The sequence below is a fragment of the Watersipora subatra genome, chromosome 7 (assembly GCF_963576615.1).
Source record: "Watersipora subatra chromosome 7, tzWatSuba1.1, whole genome shotgun sequence".
Lineage (NCBI taxonomy): Eukaryota > Metazoa > Bryozoa > Gymnolaemata > Cheilostomatida > Watersiporidae > Watersipora > Watersipora subatra.
This window is the reverse complement of record NC_088714.1, coordinates 63,681,180-63,697,624: the sequence shown is the minus strand read 5'-3', so window position 1 is coordinate 63,697,624 and position 16,445 is coordinate 63,681,180. Positions and strand designations below refer to the sequence as shown.

At 31.5% G+C, this 16,445-nt stretch overlaps 1 protein-coding gene across 1 annotated transcript; it reads left to right on the top strand.

Moving 5' to 3' along the window:
* Positions 1 to 7,426: 7,426 nt before the first annotated feature.
* Positions 7,427 to 15,759, top strand: LOC137400096 (uncharacterized). Its single transcript, XM_068086405.1, has 5 exons — positions 7,427 to 7,496; positions 10,458 to 10,789; positions 12,190 to 12,469; positions 12,901 to 13,259; positions 15,009 to 15,759. The coding sequence occupies exons 1-5, from the start codon at positions 7,454 to 7,456 to the stop codon at positions 15,285 to 15,287; spliced, it is 1,293 nt and encodes a 430-aa protein (XP_067942506.1). The 5' UTR covers positions 7,427 to 7,453; the 3' UTR covers positions 15,288 to 15,759.
* The last annotated feature ends 686 nt before the right edge of the window (positions 15,760 to 16,445 follow it).

Here is a 16,445-nt window from a genome sequence, read left to right as displayed (position 1 = left end):
AATTGCATTCTTTTTCTTCTTTTTGAGCACAGGTTCTGATGGTCACAACTCACCTTGCTGTAACAGCGGTACAAGACAATAAGTTTATACTGATAGAACGATTGATTGACTGGTGTATCCGCTTCTTCAAATCTTGGCACATCGATATCTGGATAATGAGTCGAGGAGGCTGGGTACGTGCATACTATACTATTTGCCTGTAAATTTGAGTTAAAAATCCTTCTAAGCTAGATCTATCAATAGCAATAGCCCAAGTCTAAGTGTACAGCCATTAAAATAGCTTCTTTGATCAAAAACCATAACAAAAACTTAAATTTTAATTCATCACACCATTTAAGTTTTGTTTGTTTTAATTTATTTTTTTGCAAAAAGTATGATAGGAATAGAAGTTCGATTGCAAAATACAAAAGTTTATTTTAAAATCGACTCCTGAGGATGAATGCGAAAAGAGCATTTGTATTATTTCAAAGAATCTTCAACATTAATACTGTTGTGTAGCCCACTGAAAATGATATTTTAACCAGACAGCAAACACAGAGTGCTTACAAGTAGATATATTGTTGTATTAAAAGGTCCCAATGGCAATTTTTTGATTCCAACATAGTGTAAATTCTGTCACAAGTTTTAGTCAAATCCTTATTTAAAAACTTGCTACCTTAAACACTTCGCATCAAAATAGTTTTTCAACTCACTGTTTCTTGTTGCGGTATATCTCAATAAAGTGGTGAGAACATTTTTATTTTCTTTTAAAGGAATTGAGCAGTAATTTTGTTCCGATGGGACAATTATGTAGAGATCTATTAGAAAACCCTACTAAAAAGTTCGATTGAGCCATGTATCACCACTAATGTGACTATTATACTTTGGTTAGTCTTCCCTATAATGATAAAAATGAGACTTTAACTTTTGCAGGAAGGGCTATTGAATGACGGTCAGCAAGGTTTACCTTCCCTACAGACACCAACGCATGCCTCCTAATTCTCTTTTAGTTCTCTTGATGACATTGAGTTAACCTACACTAAATCTGGCACACCTCTTTTATGCTTTAACACCAACATGGATTATCATATTGACCTCTAGTCTTTTATTGATAGTTGGTTGTTTCTAAATGACATACAAACTTTGCTAACCCTATGACTCGTTAAAGTAGTCTCACACTGAAAAGTTATTAAATCTTGTAAATTTGTTTTTATTTGGTTTCACCTGAATAGTGAAGGTAATAAATGAAAGTATAGCAACACTAAATTTTGTATACAATACAGTTTTTGTCGCTTAAATATTTGATCCTGTTTGCCTCTGAACTTGAAAAATGTTGTTTAGTTTATTCTGCTCACAAAGTATAGTTGAAGTTCTACAAAAAGCCAAAATCAGCTTAGAAATGATCTACTAAAAAACTTTTCCTCTACTAAGAAAACAGATGTGTTTCATGCCTTTATTCGTGCCGCCACCATTGCGATATCCATTTTAATATATTTAATTACTACCTGGTGCACATCATTAGATTATGTAAAAATATATCTTTGCTTTAACAAAAAAAGCAAAGCTTTCAGGCTAATATTAAAGTAGAGATAATTCTGCTAGTGTTATCACATTATTTTTTTATTAATGATAATCCAGTCGCTTTACACACATTGATGTCCTTTTTCACAGCAACTAATAGCTACAAGGCACACGTATATTTAAGTTATAATTCAATCATATCACAAAAGTAATTATAGGCAGTTGGAATTATAGCAAACAAATAAAAGGCTATCTTTTGATTCTTGCAAAGTTGCATAGTAGGAAAATTTCTATGAAAAAAAGTTAGTTTTCTATTCCGGCTTATTAAGAACGCACTTCCTATTAAATCCTGGGAACATTTGCATCTGTCAATTATGGTTTGTTGAAGTTTTCCAAAGAATTATAGTAGTAAATTTTTGCAACCTGTATATGTTTCCTAAAAAAGTGAAATGACCTCGTAATTTCTAACATGTATGTAGTTTTGACCATTTTACCACGATAATTATTTGTTAAATAGTTTGTTTGACTGCTTTAACTACTGCTTAAGTTTTGAAATAACCTTTTTTCAGTTTATGATACCCACATAAAGCACTTTAGGATCTAACAATCTATATATCTATTTCTCAAAGTTGGTTATCTGTCATCGATTTTTGATGTCTAGCTATAGCTATTTTTAGAATATTGAAAGAAAAAATCCGTATTGACAAAGATTTGATCTCGGACCCACTAAATCACCATTCAAATGCTTTACCAATTACACCACAGAGATTGATTTTTATGCAATCCGATATATGTCGCTATGTAGGAGCAAATACCATCACGCAAAATTATGGCGTACTGTCATTAGAAACCGTAGCACTTATTAGTAAGCTTACTAAAATCTTCCATTGGCAAAGAGCCAGGCTAACAGCAAGTGGATGGCAACTTTCATTACTTCTCATTGATTATAAACTGATTTTTATACCCGTGCTATGCCGGAAAGCACAGATAGTAAATTTCTTTTCAATGTTTGCCTGTGTATTCATGCATCTGTTGTTGTGTATGTCCAGTTTTAGCTATTAAAATCTTGGAACTAAAATTCTGCAAGTGGTAGATTTGAACTCACAGAGCTTCCAACCGCAAGATTAAAATCAAGGCACTCTACCATTGAGCCATACAGGGTGTAATAGTCTAAGTCGCTGTCAAATACTGTATGGGAAATGCACATGCTAAATGATGTATAAATTGAAACTCAATGAATTCAATTATACCTATGAAACACAATGCTTTTTTGTGTTTATTTTTAATTATTACTTTTGGTTTTCGTCGGGTTCACTTGCTATACTGCGGTCAAGGCTAAGTTTTTTTATGCAGGAATTGTATTATCTTTCTAAGAAGAGCCTCGACATTCTTTCTTTGTTTGAACAAACAAAGACAGAACGATATCTCATTTTTTAATTTGTACCAGTATCGAGAGGTACAAGTATCAGCGTAATCAAAAGGTAGAAATTTTATTAATTTTATGAAATAATATGTTTTTTTAGTGTTTTTTGAACTTTCTAGTTTGGTTTTTTGTGAGGATCACATGCTATATTGCAGTCAACGCTAAATCTTTTTTACGCGGAATTTTCAAGTATTTTTGTAGGAAGAGCCTCAACATTCTCTCAATGTTTGGCCAAACAATGATAGTACGATATATCATTTTTACATTTGTACCAGTATCAAAAGGTACCAGTATCGTCATAATAAAAGTTTTAACAGAGAGCTCCTGCTGAAACAGTGGCCTATTTTTCACACACCCATATCCAATCACACATGCCAAACCACACACACTCAACCACGCACACACCCAACCACAAACACACCCAACCACACACACGCCCAAACACTCACCCAACCACATACACCCAACCACACACCTACACCCACACACACACATACACCAACACCCACATGCACCAACACCCACACGCACACCTACAAACACACACACTCTCACACACCCAAACACCCACACGCCAACACACAACCACACCCACACCCGCACACATCCACACACACACTCGCACACCTACACAATTGCACCCTCGCACACCCGCACACCTGCAAACTCGCCCACCTGCAAACCCGCACACTCGCAGCCCCGCACACCCGCATGCCCCAACACCTGCACACTCGTAAATATTTGTATTAATCCCACACTTATTTGTATTAATCCCACACTTAATTGTATTAACCCCACACACATTTGTATTAATCCCACACTTATTTGTATTAATCCCACACTTATTTGTATTAATCCTGCACAGTTTGTATTAAGCTTGTCATTACCGAATTATTTTTAATTATAATCGTGGCAAATCAAACTTAATTTAGCTATTACTTGCTAATTATTTCACATTTACATTGAAACCTCTCTTATGGTGGTATTATTTCATTTTTTTATTTGAATTAAAACTTTTATCTTACTTAATTATATAAATATATATGTATATATATCTACATGTATATATATATATAAAATCAATAAAACAGACTATAACTTTAGATAAATCACTTTATTACTATTAGTTTCATACTTGGTAAGAGCAATCTTCAGATAAAGTGTTAGCACCAGTTTTGGTTACTTATATACAGCTGGAACTATTAAAATTACTAAAATTTCATAGCTGGAAGATTATGGATTCATAGAAGCAATAGGTTTTAAAATTGGACAGTAGAAACTTGCTAGCATGTCTGCAGGCGCTGAAGAGTTCAGTGCGTTTGTTCAATGAGCCAAGGTGTGGCCTGTATATAATATGAATTTTTTTTGTAGAAATAAAGTACAGTTTTTAGAGCCATTGGCCAGCAGTATGGACTGCTCCAGTATTCTCCAGTTGATGGAATAGTTAGTGTTTGAATCCTTTGACCGCCATATGTGCTTGCTGAGTTCAGTGGCAGTTCGAAAAGAACTTCATGTCCTAGTGAACCAACCAAATATAGTGGTGGTGGACAAGGATAACAAGAGGGCCACTATAGCAGATATAGCAGTACCCAATGACTACAATATAGCCAGCAAAGAAAATGTAGAGAAATATCTCCCTCTTGGAGAAGAGATTTAAAATTTCTGTGATGTAAGAACAACTGTAATCCCAGTAGTCACTGGGGCACTGGGTGCAATAATACCGGCGCATAAAATGTGGCTTGCCCAAATACCAACAGCAATCAACTCAGGTTAGTTGCAGAAAAGTGCACTATTGGGAACAGCTAAGATCTTGAGGCAAGTGCTCAAACTCCTAGGTCTCTGGTAGGAGACCCGAGTTAGAGCAGAAATTACCACCCACACGGGGTATTCGGAGTGAGGAAACAATTTATATATATATATATACAGTGAAACTCGGATAACTCAAACTTCAAGGGACCGAGCAAAAGTGTTCGAATTATCAGAGTGTTCAAGTTATCAGAGCACTGTCACAAGTCCATGTATTTACTTATTTATTAGTAGATACATGAACATATACAAACTATAATATAAATCAAAAGCACAAATGGCTTGTTTCAAATTAAATGCTTCTAATGTAAAGTTTAAAACGTTTTTATCAAAAAGTATAGAGATTTTTCTATCACTTGAGATTGGTTTGTTGTTTGAGGTGATGTTATTGCCAGGACGTTTTTTAGATTGACATTGGATAACCTTGATCGTTGCTGAAATGCTCAAAGAAAAGACATCTTTTTCTTTTGAGCGTTTTACCCACGATCAATTTTGCCGATCTTTCTTGAAGTTTATGGAAAGATTACCTTACTTTACCTGGGATTCGTTAAGAGCAACACTCCGAGGCAGTTCAATTAAAAGTTTTACGAGGTTTTACGGTACATTGTATATCACTCACGCTTTTTGAATGGATACTTATTGAATGTACACACGTATTTTGTGTTTAAGGCAAACGATGAATAGTTTTTTTAGCTAAGACAACGTATACGTTTGACTACCACAATTCTTAAGACGTTTTAAACATTCAACATTCCGACGTTAATTCAACACGGAAAACTATTCATCACGGGCTAGCCGGGTCACGCACTCAAGGATTTTCGCCACGCAAATACAAAACAAAAACAACATGCTGTTTTTGTTTTGTATGTGCGTGGCGAAAATCCTTGCGCCCGTGACCCGGCTAGCCCGTTCTATTCATCGTATAGCATTATAAATCACATTTCACCAAACCTTTAGAACAGTCGTTGACAAAAATATTTTGCCGATGGAGGTAATAACGACGCTTATGAATTACGAAAAGTTGAGGTTTACCTCTATGGCTAGGAATAAAGTGATTTTCTAAAGCGATAGCAACAGTTTCGGTAGCCGTTGGGCAAAAAACAGTTCGTTATAACAGTGTTGAATTCGAGTTATATAGAGCCATTTATCATTGCGTGGGAACGGACCAAGCAAATCCAGTCGAGTTAACCATGTGTTCGCTATATCCGAGGGCGAGTTATCCATGTTTCACTGTATATATATACATATATATATATATATATATATATATATATATATATATATATATATATATATATATATATATATAGTGAGATAAGATAAAACTTTCATCCTACTAGTAATACATTGTATATAACTAGTAGTTTCATATTGCAAAGCACTAAACACAAGACTACACTATACTGCTGCAGCGCTATAATAATAGGCAAACAAATACAGAATTGAGAGATTGCAACTGCCAAGATAGCAGTAGCTGCCCATTACAAGAAAAATGCTTGAGCAAGTATATCATATACAGAACAGCAGTCACCACCGAGAATAGCTTGCTAGATGAGCATCACATACAGCCATGTGCAAAAGTATGGAGCCACTTAGTGAATTTGCATGAATTTAAAGTTGAATTTCAAATAGAATTATGAGAACTATCTTTCAAACCTACATACTACACTTCAACAACGATGTCACAACCATATGTCAAGATTTACAAACAAGTGCAAACGATCAAGCACTGAGCTACATATATAATTATATTTGGACATCGAAGAACAAAATCATAAATAATAATATCGAGTGGGAGATAATGAGAAAAACATCGTATACTGAGACAACAGACAGATGTAACCTCTGTTTATATGAGAAATTCTACATGATATGCAGACCTGAAACCACTACTTTGAACAAAAAGTGTGAGCTTGTATCAACATGTAGACATTCTGGCGGATTCCTTTTGAGTAATTTTAAAACATAATTTTTTAACACCTTTTTGGTTAAGCTTTTTCCCATTACATTGTGTATCATCGCTTTGCTTGCTAATTGTAATCCTAATTCTCAATCATGCTTTCAGATATTTTAACAACTATAATTTTATTTCAACCCAAATATACATGAAGCTTTTATTGTAAGCAATTCTATCTGATGATTGCTGATTAGCAGTTTGAAACTACTTATAATAAAATTGTTTTAAGCTGAACTTAAACTTTTGTCTTCCTAATTTTATATATAAATAAATTATATAGTTCAGCCTGAGACTGCAAATACTGACTCTATTATATATATATATAATATATATATATATATATATATAAATATATATATATATATATATATATATTTATATATATATATATATATATATATATATATATATATATATATATATATATATATATATATATATATATATATATATAGTCATAAACTTAGTTGGACAATTGGAGAAACATTATATAGCCGTATAAAATATTTTATGAATCGACTTGCAATTTGAAAAAAGCCCTATCAACCACTTGGAAAAAAGGTATTCGAAAATGTAAAGCAAAACATACCAGCTAGCAAGGGAATGATGCAGCTGATCAGTGCTTTTTTAGCTTTTACTTATTCTGCTATTTGAAAAATAGCTCCAAAAAGCTTTTCTTTTATATAAAAACTGATAAGAAATCAGAGCTGAATGACATAGGATAAAGTTGGTGTTTAAGTGAGGTAAACTGCAAAAGTTGTCTTATAATGGCTTCAGCGTATCCAATGGGCTATCAAGCAAGTTCAAAACGTAAGCCGCTAAAATTGTGTTATTATAAAATTGCCCAATTTTGTATTTGTATATAAGTTACTGCACGCTAAAAAGAATTTACAGCAGTTAACAGTTCAATGTGTATTCTGAAGAGAAACATTGCTCATCGAGAACAGCGTAAGAAGTGAAAGATAAATTATTGGATGCTAATAAGACAAACTGCTAAGCTTTTACATTATGGCATCAGTAGAGCTCCCAGAATTTAAATAGATATTCTGTACTGATTCGAAAAAGCTACTATTTTAAATGTTAAAAATGCTGGTATGTTTGCTCCCACTACACTTGTTTGTATGCTTCATGTACACATATTTTGGTCAGTTTACTTGATATAAACACATGTTTGTATGTGTGATCATAACAAACACATGTTTGTATGACTGATCTTAACAATCTCGTGTTTGTATGCATTATCATAACAAATTCTTGTTTGTATGCCTTATCATGACGAACTCTCATTTGTATGTCTGATCATAACAAACTCTTGTTTTTTTATGGATTATCTCAGCACATCTTTTTCAAAAGTATAAAGTTTGAGGTAAAATTCTCACGTAGCGTTGATTCTTACAACATAAATGTTTAATTTTTTAAAAACCAATTGTTTAGTATATTGCATTTAATTTCTAAAACCAATTCATTATTACTCAAACATCGTTCATTTATACAGATGGGTACATACATATAAATCTCAGTGCATATACATGTATATATGTATATATATATGTATATATATGTATATATATGTATATAAATGTATATATATTTATGTATATTTATGTATATATATAAATATATGTATATATATATATAAATAAATTTATGTATATATATTTATGTATATATATTTATGTATATATATTTATATATAATATATATAAAATAAATATATAATATATATAGATAAAAAACAAATATTATGTATGTATTATGTATATATCATGCATATATCATGCATAAATTGTGTGTATGTATGTCATATATAAATATAATGAATATATCATGTATATATTATGTAAATATTATGTGCATATGTAATACTTATGCATATATCTCATATTCATGTATAGTTTACATGACTTATATATGCTATATACTAGAAATTCTACTGTCATACAGCCCACGACCAAAGAGATGGCCAGAGATATTGGCAAAAAAATAAAGGGTACTGATGGTTGAGAAATGCAATATTAGAAATCAAATGGCTCTGCAGCGCAATACGATAACTGCAATGGTAGCTGTAATGTACTGGGTGTGGGTGTTATTATATACAACAAACAGCAATAATGAATGGAAAAGATGTTTATATTTTCCCCCTGCAATAGGAGAAATGCAATATTGGCCAATATTAGATGTAAAATGCACTGATATTCTTAGAATAATCAATTTTATTAATATAGTAATAATATAAAACCAATACACAATTTTGTTTACATTTCAAAACGTCATAGGTAGCAATATCGAGAAGTTGTGGTATTTATATATGTTTTTAGAAAACTTATTTAAAAAGGGTTTGGTCATGACAAACAACAACAATGAAAGGAAAATATTACACGTTTATATCTCTCCCTTGCAATAGGAACAATGCAATGTTGGCCAATATTATAAGTAAAATGCACTGATATTATTAAAATAACCAATATTGTTAATATAGTAAAACAGCAATAATAGAAAACCTATGAGCGTTCACGCGTTTCGAAGATTTCTGCAAACTGCAGCAAAATAAAAGCTGTTATAAAAGTGTTATAAAGCTGTAGGCCTAATTTACTGTAATGTATGTAATTCAACAACAATAAAGAAATATGTTTATTATAACTCTGGAATGCAAAAATAGAAGTAAAATAGCGAGCTACTGTGTACTATACACAGTTTGAAAGTTGGTTGCGTTGAATGTAGAATGGTTTTGATAAGCGATCTTTAACGGAAAGCGGGTAGGAGCATTCGCGCGTATAAAACTGTAGCAAAATAAAAAATATTCTCGTCATGAAGGGGCGTTGTAGTTCGACCCTAGCTTGTACATAAGTTGTAAAGAATTTCGGCTAACGTTTCAAATAATGAAACCTTCGGTGATTGGACAAAAAACACAGGCTGATAAACTGTGTACCACAATTTCGTCCCTGTAAATCGGTCTACACCTCAAACGGTCTACGTTTATTACAGAAACCTTCGAATAAATTCGATTACAAGTAATAAATGCCATAGACTGATGAAATGATCACGGTTTTCTCGTGAAATGCGCACTGCTAAATAGTTCTACCATCTGTCGCACGGCTTTATTGGCGTTTCAAATTTCGGTCTTAACTTTTATTAAACCGAGCCTTTCAAGCGTTTTGTAGTACTTTTCGTTCAAATTAATCTGTCTATTTGTGTATAATCCGATCAGATGGGTAAGTTTAAAGATAATACTGACGGTTTACAAAGACTTGGTAACATATTTAAATAGGTTTAAATGTGTTTTGCATCGTTATTATACTTTAACGACTTTACATTCCGATGCTTAAATTTGTTGATGAAATTTCTAGCCAAGGGTTCGTCTCATTGTTAATGAATAATTTTCGTAAGTTGTGTGCGCATGCATTTATCATAAAAACTCCCACACTTCCGCTCCGCTCGTGTGGTCGTGGGATCATATTTATGTATATATTATATAATATTTATGTTTTATATATTATATATACTACACATATGGTTATTTGTAGCCATTGTTAATCAGTTGAATTACGTTCAGTTCACTATAGATACATTTATAGTTAGCAAAAAGGTATTGTAGGGTATACTGGATCTCAATCTATATGTCCTATTATTTAGTTCGGTTGTGGCATTCATTTAGCTTTGCATGTTGCTTCTTATTATAGTTGGTTAATTTTAATTTTAATTTTAATTACGCTTTAAATCATACTTTGATCTTTTTAGGTAATTAATTCAATTTTCTTTTTATTTTTGCAGACTCGATATGCCAAGTTCCACAAGTACACAGCTTTTATAAGCTAGGAGTAAACCCTCTATGTTGTATCATTGAAAGCACTCAAAAATTTTCATCTAGTAGAGATTGTCTCTTTATTTTAGCTAACTCGATTAGTGAACTAGGGTTTGAATTTATGACTATACAATGCGACAGTTACCTTGCTCAGATGAATCATATGGAAGAAATCGCTAACTGTACTTTTCTTTTTGCAATTGTTTTAAGTACAGATTGCTCATTCAATAATTATTACACTTCAAGCATACAATCCTGGATGAACCTATTTGAGAGCCATTTAAAGACAGAAGTGCCTATGGTGAGTCTGTTCAGATAACCAGTATTCAGTGTTATTAGCTTTATTAACAAAATAGCCATTTTACTGTTGAAACTATGAAACTGTACGGTTTTACAGCCTAATTATTTGCAATATTATTATTAATAATAATATTATTATATTGCAATTCTAAGGATTATATCCAGTACTACAGAATGTACAAGTGTGTTAGTGTACAGATGTAAAATGTACAGCTTATTAGTGTTTGTAACACCAGTACAGTAAGTTTGAGCATTTGTGTAAATTTGAGTAAATTTGAGCAAGTAACTTCTTTAAATTTTAAGAATTTAGTTGTTCACTTTAATGTGCTATATTATAAAGTCTAGCTAACATAACGCAATAATTATAATTCTGACTCAACTTGTTACTGAATTACATGGCAAAGTTACTATCAAGTTACTTGCAAAGTTATTACATGACATATAATTTCTTCCTTCCAGAAGCTAAACCATCATTTTAGAAACTTAGATCACTCGAGTAATAGTCTTTTTAGCATAGATTTTATCTCAAACTCCTAATCAACTAAAAGGTAGACGACTTTAATTTGGTTGACACGGAACTTTCAACTTAGAGATTTTAATTGAAAAATTCTCTATTTTGAGCTTATGATAGTTTTCTTCAACTAAGATTCTTACCTTGCAGCAACTTGACTGTGAAAAAGTATTTCATTTTACATTGATATTAGTCTCAAAAATCCTTTTTCAGTTTAAAATGGTGACAGAAAAAAAATTCTTTGAGCTGTCAGCAATCACTACGCTAAAGTAGCTTCCTGAAGATTTGCGTTGCTGGAAGTTAGTGATAAAACATCTAAATACTAAACACTAGCTGTTAGTTACTGCACCAACAGCTCTGGCCTAATTTACATAGGTTTTTGCATACCCAAAAACATGGTTGGTAAATTTTCTTTTAAATGAGATAATAAAAAACTGAATCTTCAAAATTAGAATTTGTTTAATACTTAACATAAATTTTTGCTCGTAAAATCTGAGTACCAAATGAACACATCACTAAGCTGTTTTTTGATAACACGTATTTTTGATAAGAAAATATTTTTCAGCTCGTGTATATTGTTTGTAAATTATTTAAAATGTTATATACTGTTATTAATTATGCAAAGTATTTGTATCTATTACTATTTAGTATCTATTGAATAAAATTGGTTCTGAAATTTAATTTATCAATATAAATTGGCGATAAATTGGAATTACTTTTACGCGACAAACACTCTGCTTTTGATCTAGAAATTAAGGTTTGATTCTTATACCAGGGTATGTTTGTTGAGTCTATAAATGGCTTTTGTAACTATGACCAGCTGTGAGGTTTATACTAGAGTACACTTCTCAACTATAATATAAAAATAGTTCAATATTGATTGTTTTCAGATCATGATTGTTGATGCAAAAACAAGTTTTGGGTTAGGCCAGCAAGCAGACATAAAAAGAGAGCATTCAGCGTTGATTTTCTCTTATGATCTCTCCTTCTACTTAACTGGATTGGCTGCAAAGATACTGCAAGCTTCTGCAAACAAAACCTTTTATGATTTGCATATGAAAGTAGCTGAAGAGTATTTCATGCATACTGCCAACCATCTCGATGCCTCATCTATTCCCGCTATTGAGCTTCGGAGCACCATGAACAAGAATGTGGCTCTTGGATTATCAGGTAAATACTTGTATATTAATATATGTGACCTACTACTCCATTACTAACTTATAACTAGTAAGTTTTAATAAACAAGTACATGAGTTTTCTAATTAAAGCAATATTTAGCAATATTTATATTTGTGAATAAAATTGTTTGATTTCATTGAAAAGAAATTTTGTAACCTGGGAGAGTAAAGACGGGCACAAGTACAATTAATTTTTTCTTTTTAACTTTTAAATCTTTTCAATTAAAGCTGAAAGAAGATTAACTAATTCTAGTATTTTTCAACTGCTGTTATCACAATATAACTTTAAAGTCAGTATCCCAAGAAATCTTTCATTCACAGCTAGAATAGAACAGCCAAATCTACTAATTTTAGTTATGGTCACATAATGGCTTTAAAGCTAGTAACTGTTGATATATCAAAACATTCAAGTTAAACTTTTAGATTTCTGGATACATGGGCTTCCTACCTCTCCACAGATTACTGATTACCACAGAGTTGGACCAAATCCTTTTGCCCTGTTATTCTGGACTGAAAGTGCTGGAAAGAGATCCTCGGAAGAACTCCAAAAAAAACTAAAATTTATTGGGTTTAATACAGTGATTAATTCATTTTGTACTTACAATTGCCTACTGAAAATCATAGAAAGCAACCAAAATCAGATAATGGGTTCCAGCATCTTTTTTTTAACCATCGTCTGCCATGGTACTAGTGGAAATGTCTGTGGAAGCAACTCCAATTGTGGTAGTATAAACGGGCTTATCGGCAAATGTAACGCTCTCATGAGGAAAGATGTTCCTTTGGTAAGATAACTTATTACCAGCTTTGTTTGCGGCATCTTAAGCTTATCTTTGGCATATTCAGTGTCTCTTGGCATATTTTATGAATCAACTAGCAAGTTATTGCAAGTATCATATTCTCGAGTAAAGAATATTTTTTTGGAATAATAACACAAGCATATACAACTTTATTTCCAATGGAATAGTCGGAGTTGTTAGGTTTTATCCAACTATTATAGTTGACGCCCATTTCATCAAACTTTCCTCCTTTTGACTTTCAACTGTCCAAACAACATCGTAGTCTTGAATGTATTTTGATGTAGCTGCGATTGTTCAAAAAAAGGTTTTTAGAACACTAGGCAGCGTCATAACAATCAATTGTTTGTTTCTGATAATTTGTCAGTATGTACAAACAGTTCTAAACAATTTTCTGTCATTAATTTGAGTTTGCTCACCCATATATATATATATATATATATATATATATATATATGTATATATATGTGTATATATATGTGTATATATATGTGTATATATATGTGTATATATATGTGTATATATATGTGTATATATATGTGTATATATATGTGTATATATATGTGTATATATATATGTATATATATGTGTATATATGTATATATATATATGTGTATATATGTGTATATATTTGTATATATATTTATATATAAAATTGAAGAGATCTTATAAAATGGTAAAACGATTTTATAACTTAAAGTTTCATGTTTATAAAAATCTTCAGATTTGATGCATTAGATCTGAAGATTGTTTTAAAAATGAAACTTTAAGTTATAAAATCATTTTACCATTTTATAAGATCTCTTCCATTTTACAGATAGCTCAACATATGCTTCGAGCACTCTACAGCTCATGCTGGTACCAAAATTATATATTTATATATATTTATATATGTATATATATTTATATATATATTTATATGTATATATATATATATATATATATATTTAAAGCATAACAGTTAAAACTTGCTTCTGGTGTACAATAAAAGTTATCTAGAAGTCACGATTATTTGCAAGCCCACACTATATAACAGTTTTACCATGGTCAAATGCTATGCTAGAGATCTTAAAATTTACACCTTATAAAACACTAATATTTAAAAGGTCGAAATATTTATTTACAAACATGTAAAATAAACAAAAACAAGCATAATACTTAATAAATCCCAACACCAACTTATAAAGCACTATCTAGCTTCTTCAGCTTCTTGTTTTCCGATACCAGTAGCAATCTGAGTTCTATTTTTCCTTTTATTTATTGTAGCTGGTTCTGGTCAATATCTTTGTATCAGTCTACCTACCTACAATTTTTTCACTGCTGAACTGGTGATAATGGCGCGTAAGCAAAAGTTTTAGTGGAACAAAATATTGTTTGCATTATTTTGTCAGGTTTTTTGCATAAAGAAAAATTTACTTTTGTTGTGTGGAGCTTGCACATGCGTATTTGCTATAAATATTATTAAAACAATCGAGCATACTTTATCATAATTTTTCTAGCGAAGTATTAATTTTTAAATAAATAGTTTGTAAATGAATAAAATTATTTTAAAAGAATCTTGCACAGCGTTACTTTACATAAGGATTTTAAATGTCCAAACCTTTTTATGTTTGGGCTAGGTCTAAAATGTAGTAGTCTAAAAAATAAGAGCTGAATGTAATCTAAAAAGCTTCAATGTATGTTTTAACATGTAAGGTAAAGTTTTAAATAATTACAGCTTTGTTTGTTATCTTTTAGATTCTGGTAATTGACACTTGCCAAGTTATTCGTGACTCAACGAGAATAAACTTAGTGCGAAAGAACACCGCTCTTCTCATGTCAACTGTTCTAGGTGGAGTAAGCTATTCAGACAGTTATATGCCCGCTCTTGCTATGGAGATTATGAAAACCAATAGAAACCTCTCTCTGTATGATTTACATACACAAGCCACAAACAAAATGATAATTAAACGAGGTTTGATACAAACCCCGGAATTTAGAAGTACTCTGACCAAAAAAGTGCTAATGCTTGCGTAATAGTTACCATTGTTTTGTTCACCATGGTTAAGTATTTCAGACACGTTCTAAAGTTAATGTGCTAGTAGCAAACAACTGTACTTGACTTAACAAGTTGTTCTTGTTTTAACTCAAATTTGTTGACATTATTCAAGGCTGAAACTGCACCAACCACTTCAAGCAACCCCTATTCTGCTATTTGTCACTACTGAAATATTACAAAATTTTAGTCTAACTCAGTTCTGCTATTTTTCTGTGTAACCCTACTTTAACACAACTACAATTTTTTTACAGATTTCAGTACTCTTTATAAACACTTCCTTTTACTTGTTGGTGGGAAAGTAGCTCACTATTTCTTGTTATATCCATCAAATGTTTTGTTTTTGTGTCACACGCTGAGCAGTCTTTATGTGATGACCACATTTGCTTCAGCCTATTTCTTTTTGCTGTAAGTTTTTTTGCCATCTTATGATGAAACTGAAATAAATAAATTATGCTGAAAGTTAATGTATCTAACTCATCTATATATTTTTGTTTTAATGCTATCTTGCAAACTACCTGTTAACAACTGGTTTATAGTGTAATAAAAATACTTAGCGTCTATTAATAAAAAATACTTAACGTGTCATTAAAACACTTGAAAGTGTAAAATAATTCTTCATACAGTAATGAGCAACACTTAATGCGTTAACAGAAAATAAGAGCTACAAAATATTCTAGCTATAATTCTAATAAGTGTTTCTACCATTGTTTTGGTGTCAAAGGATGGCTATAATAGCCAATGTATCCTAACCCTGACAACATCAACTGACTTTGAAATAATAATTTTTGTGATTTTTTTAGCATCGCTCAATAGGCAGCCTAGAACATCCTAATCTTAAAAGCGGCGATAGCGGGATTGTCTCAATCATTTCTATAATATGGGATTTGTTTATGGTTAATTTTTCAACCATATTGATCAACCGCATGATATCTACTTAAAACATTGGACAATGGAATAGTAGAGTGCGCTCAGACTAAGTTAACTCTAGTTGAAACACGAATACTTTAGTAGATGCCATACATCAAAATATGGAAAATAAAACACCAGGAAATTAAAGCATTTTCTAACAGTATTATGCAGGTGAAACTAAAAAAAAGCTTTTCATAATTATGCACCTAAAATAATCCTACTTGAAC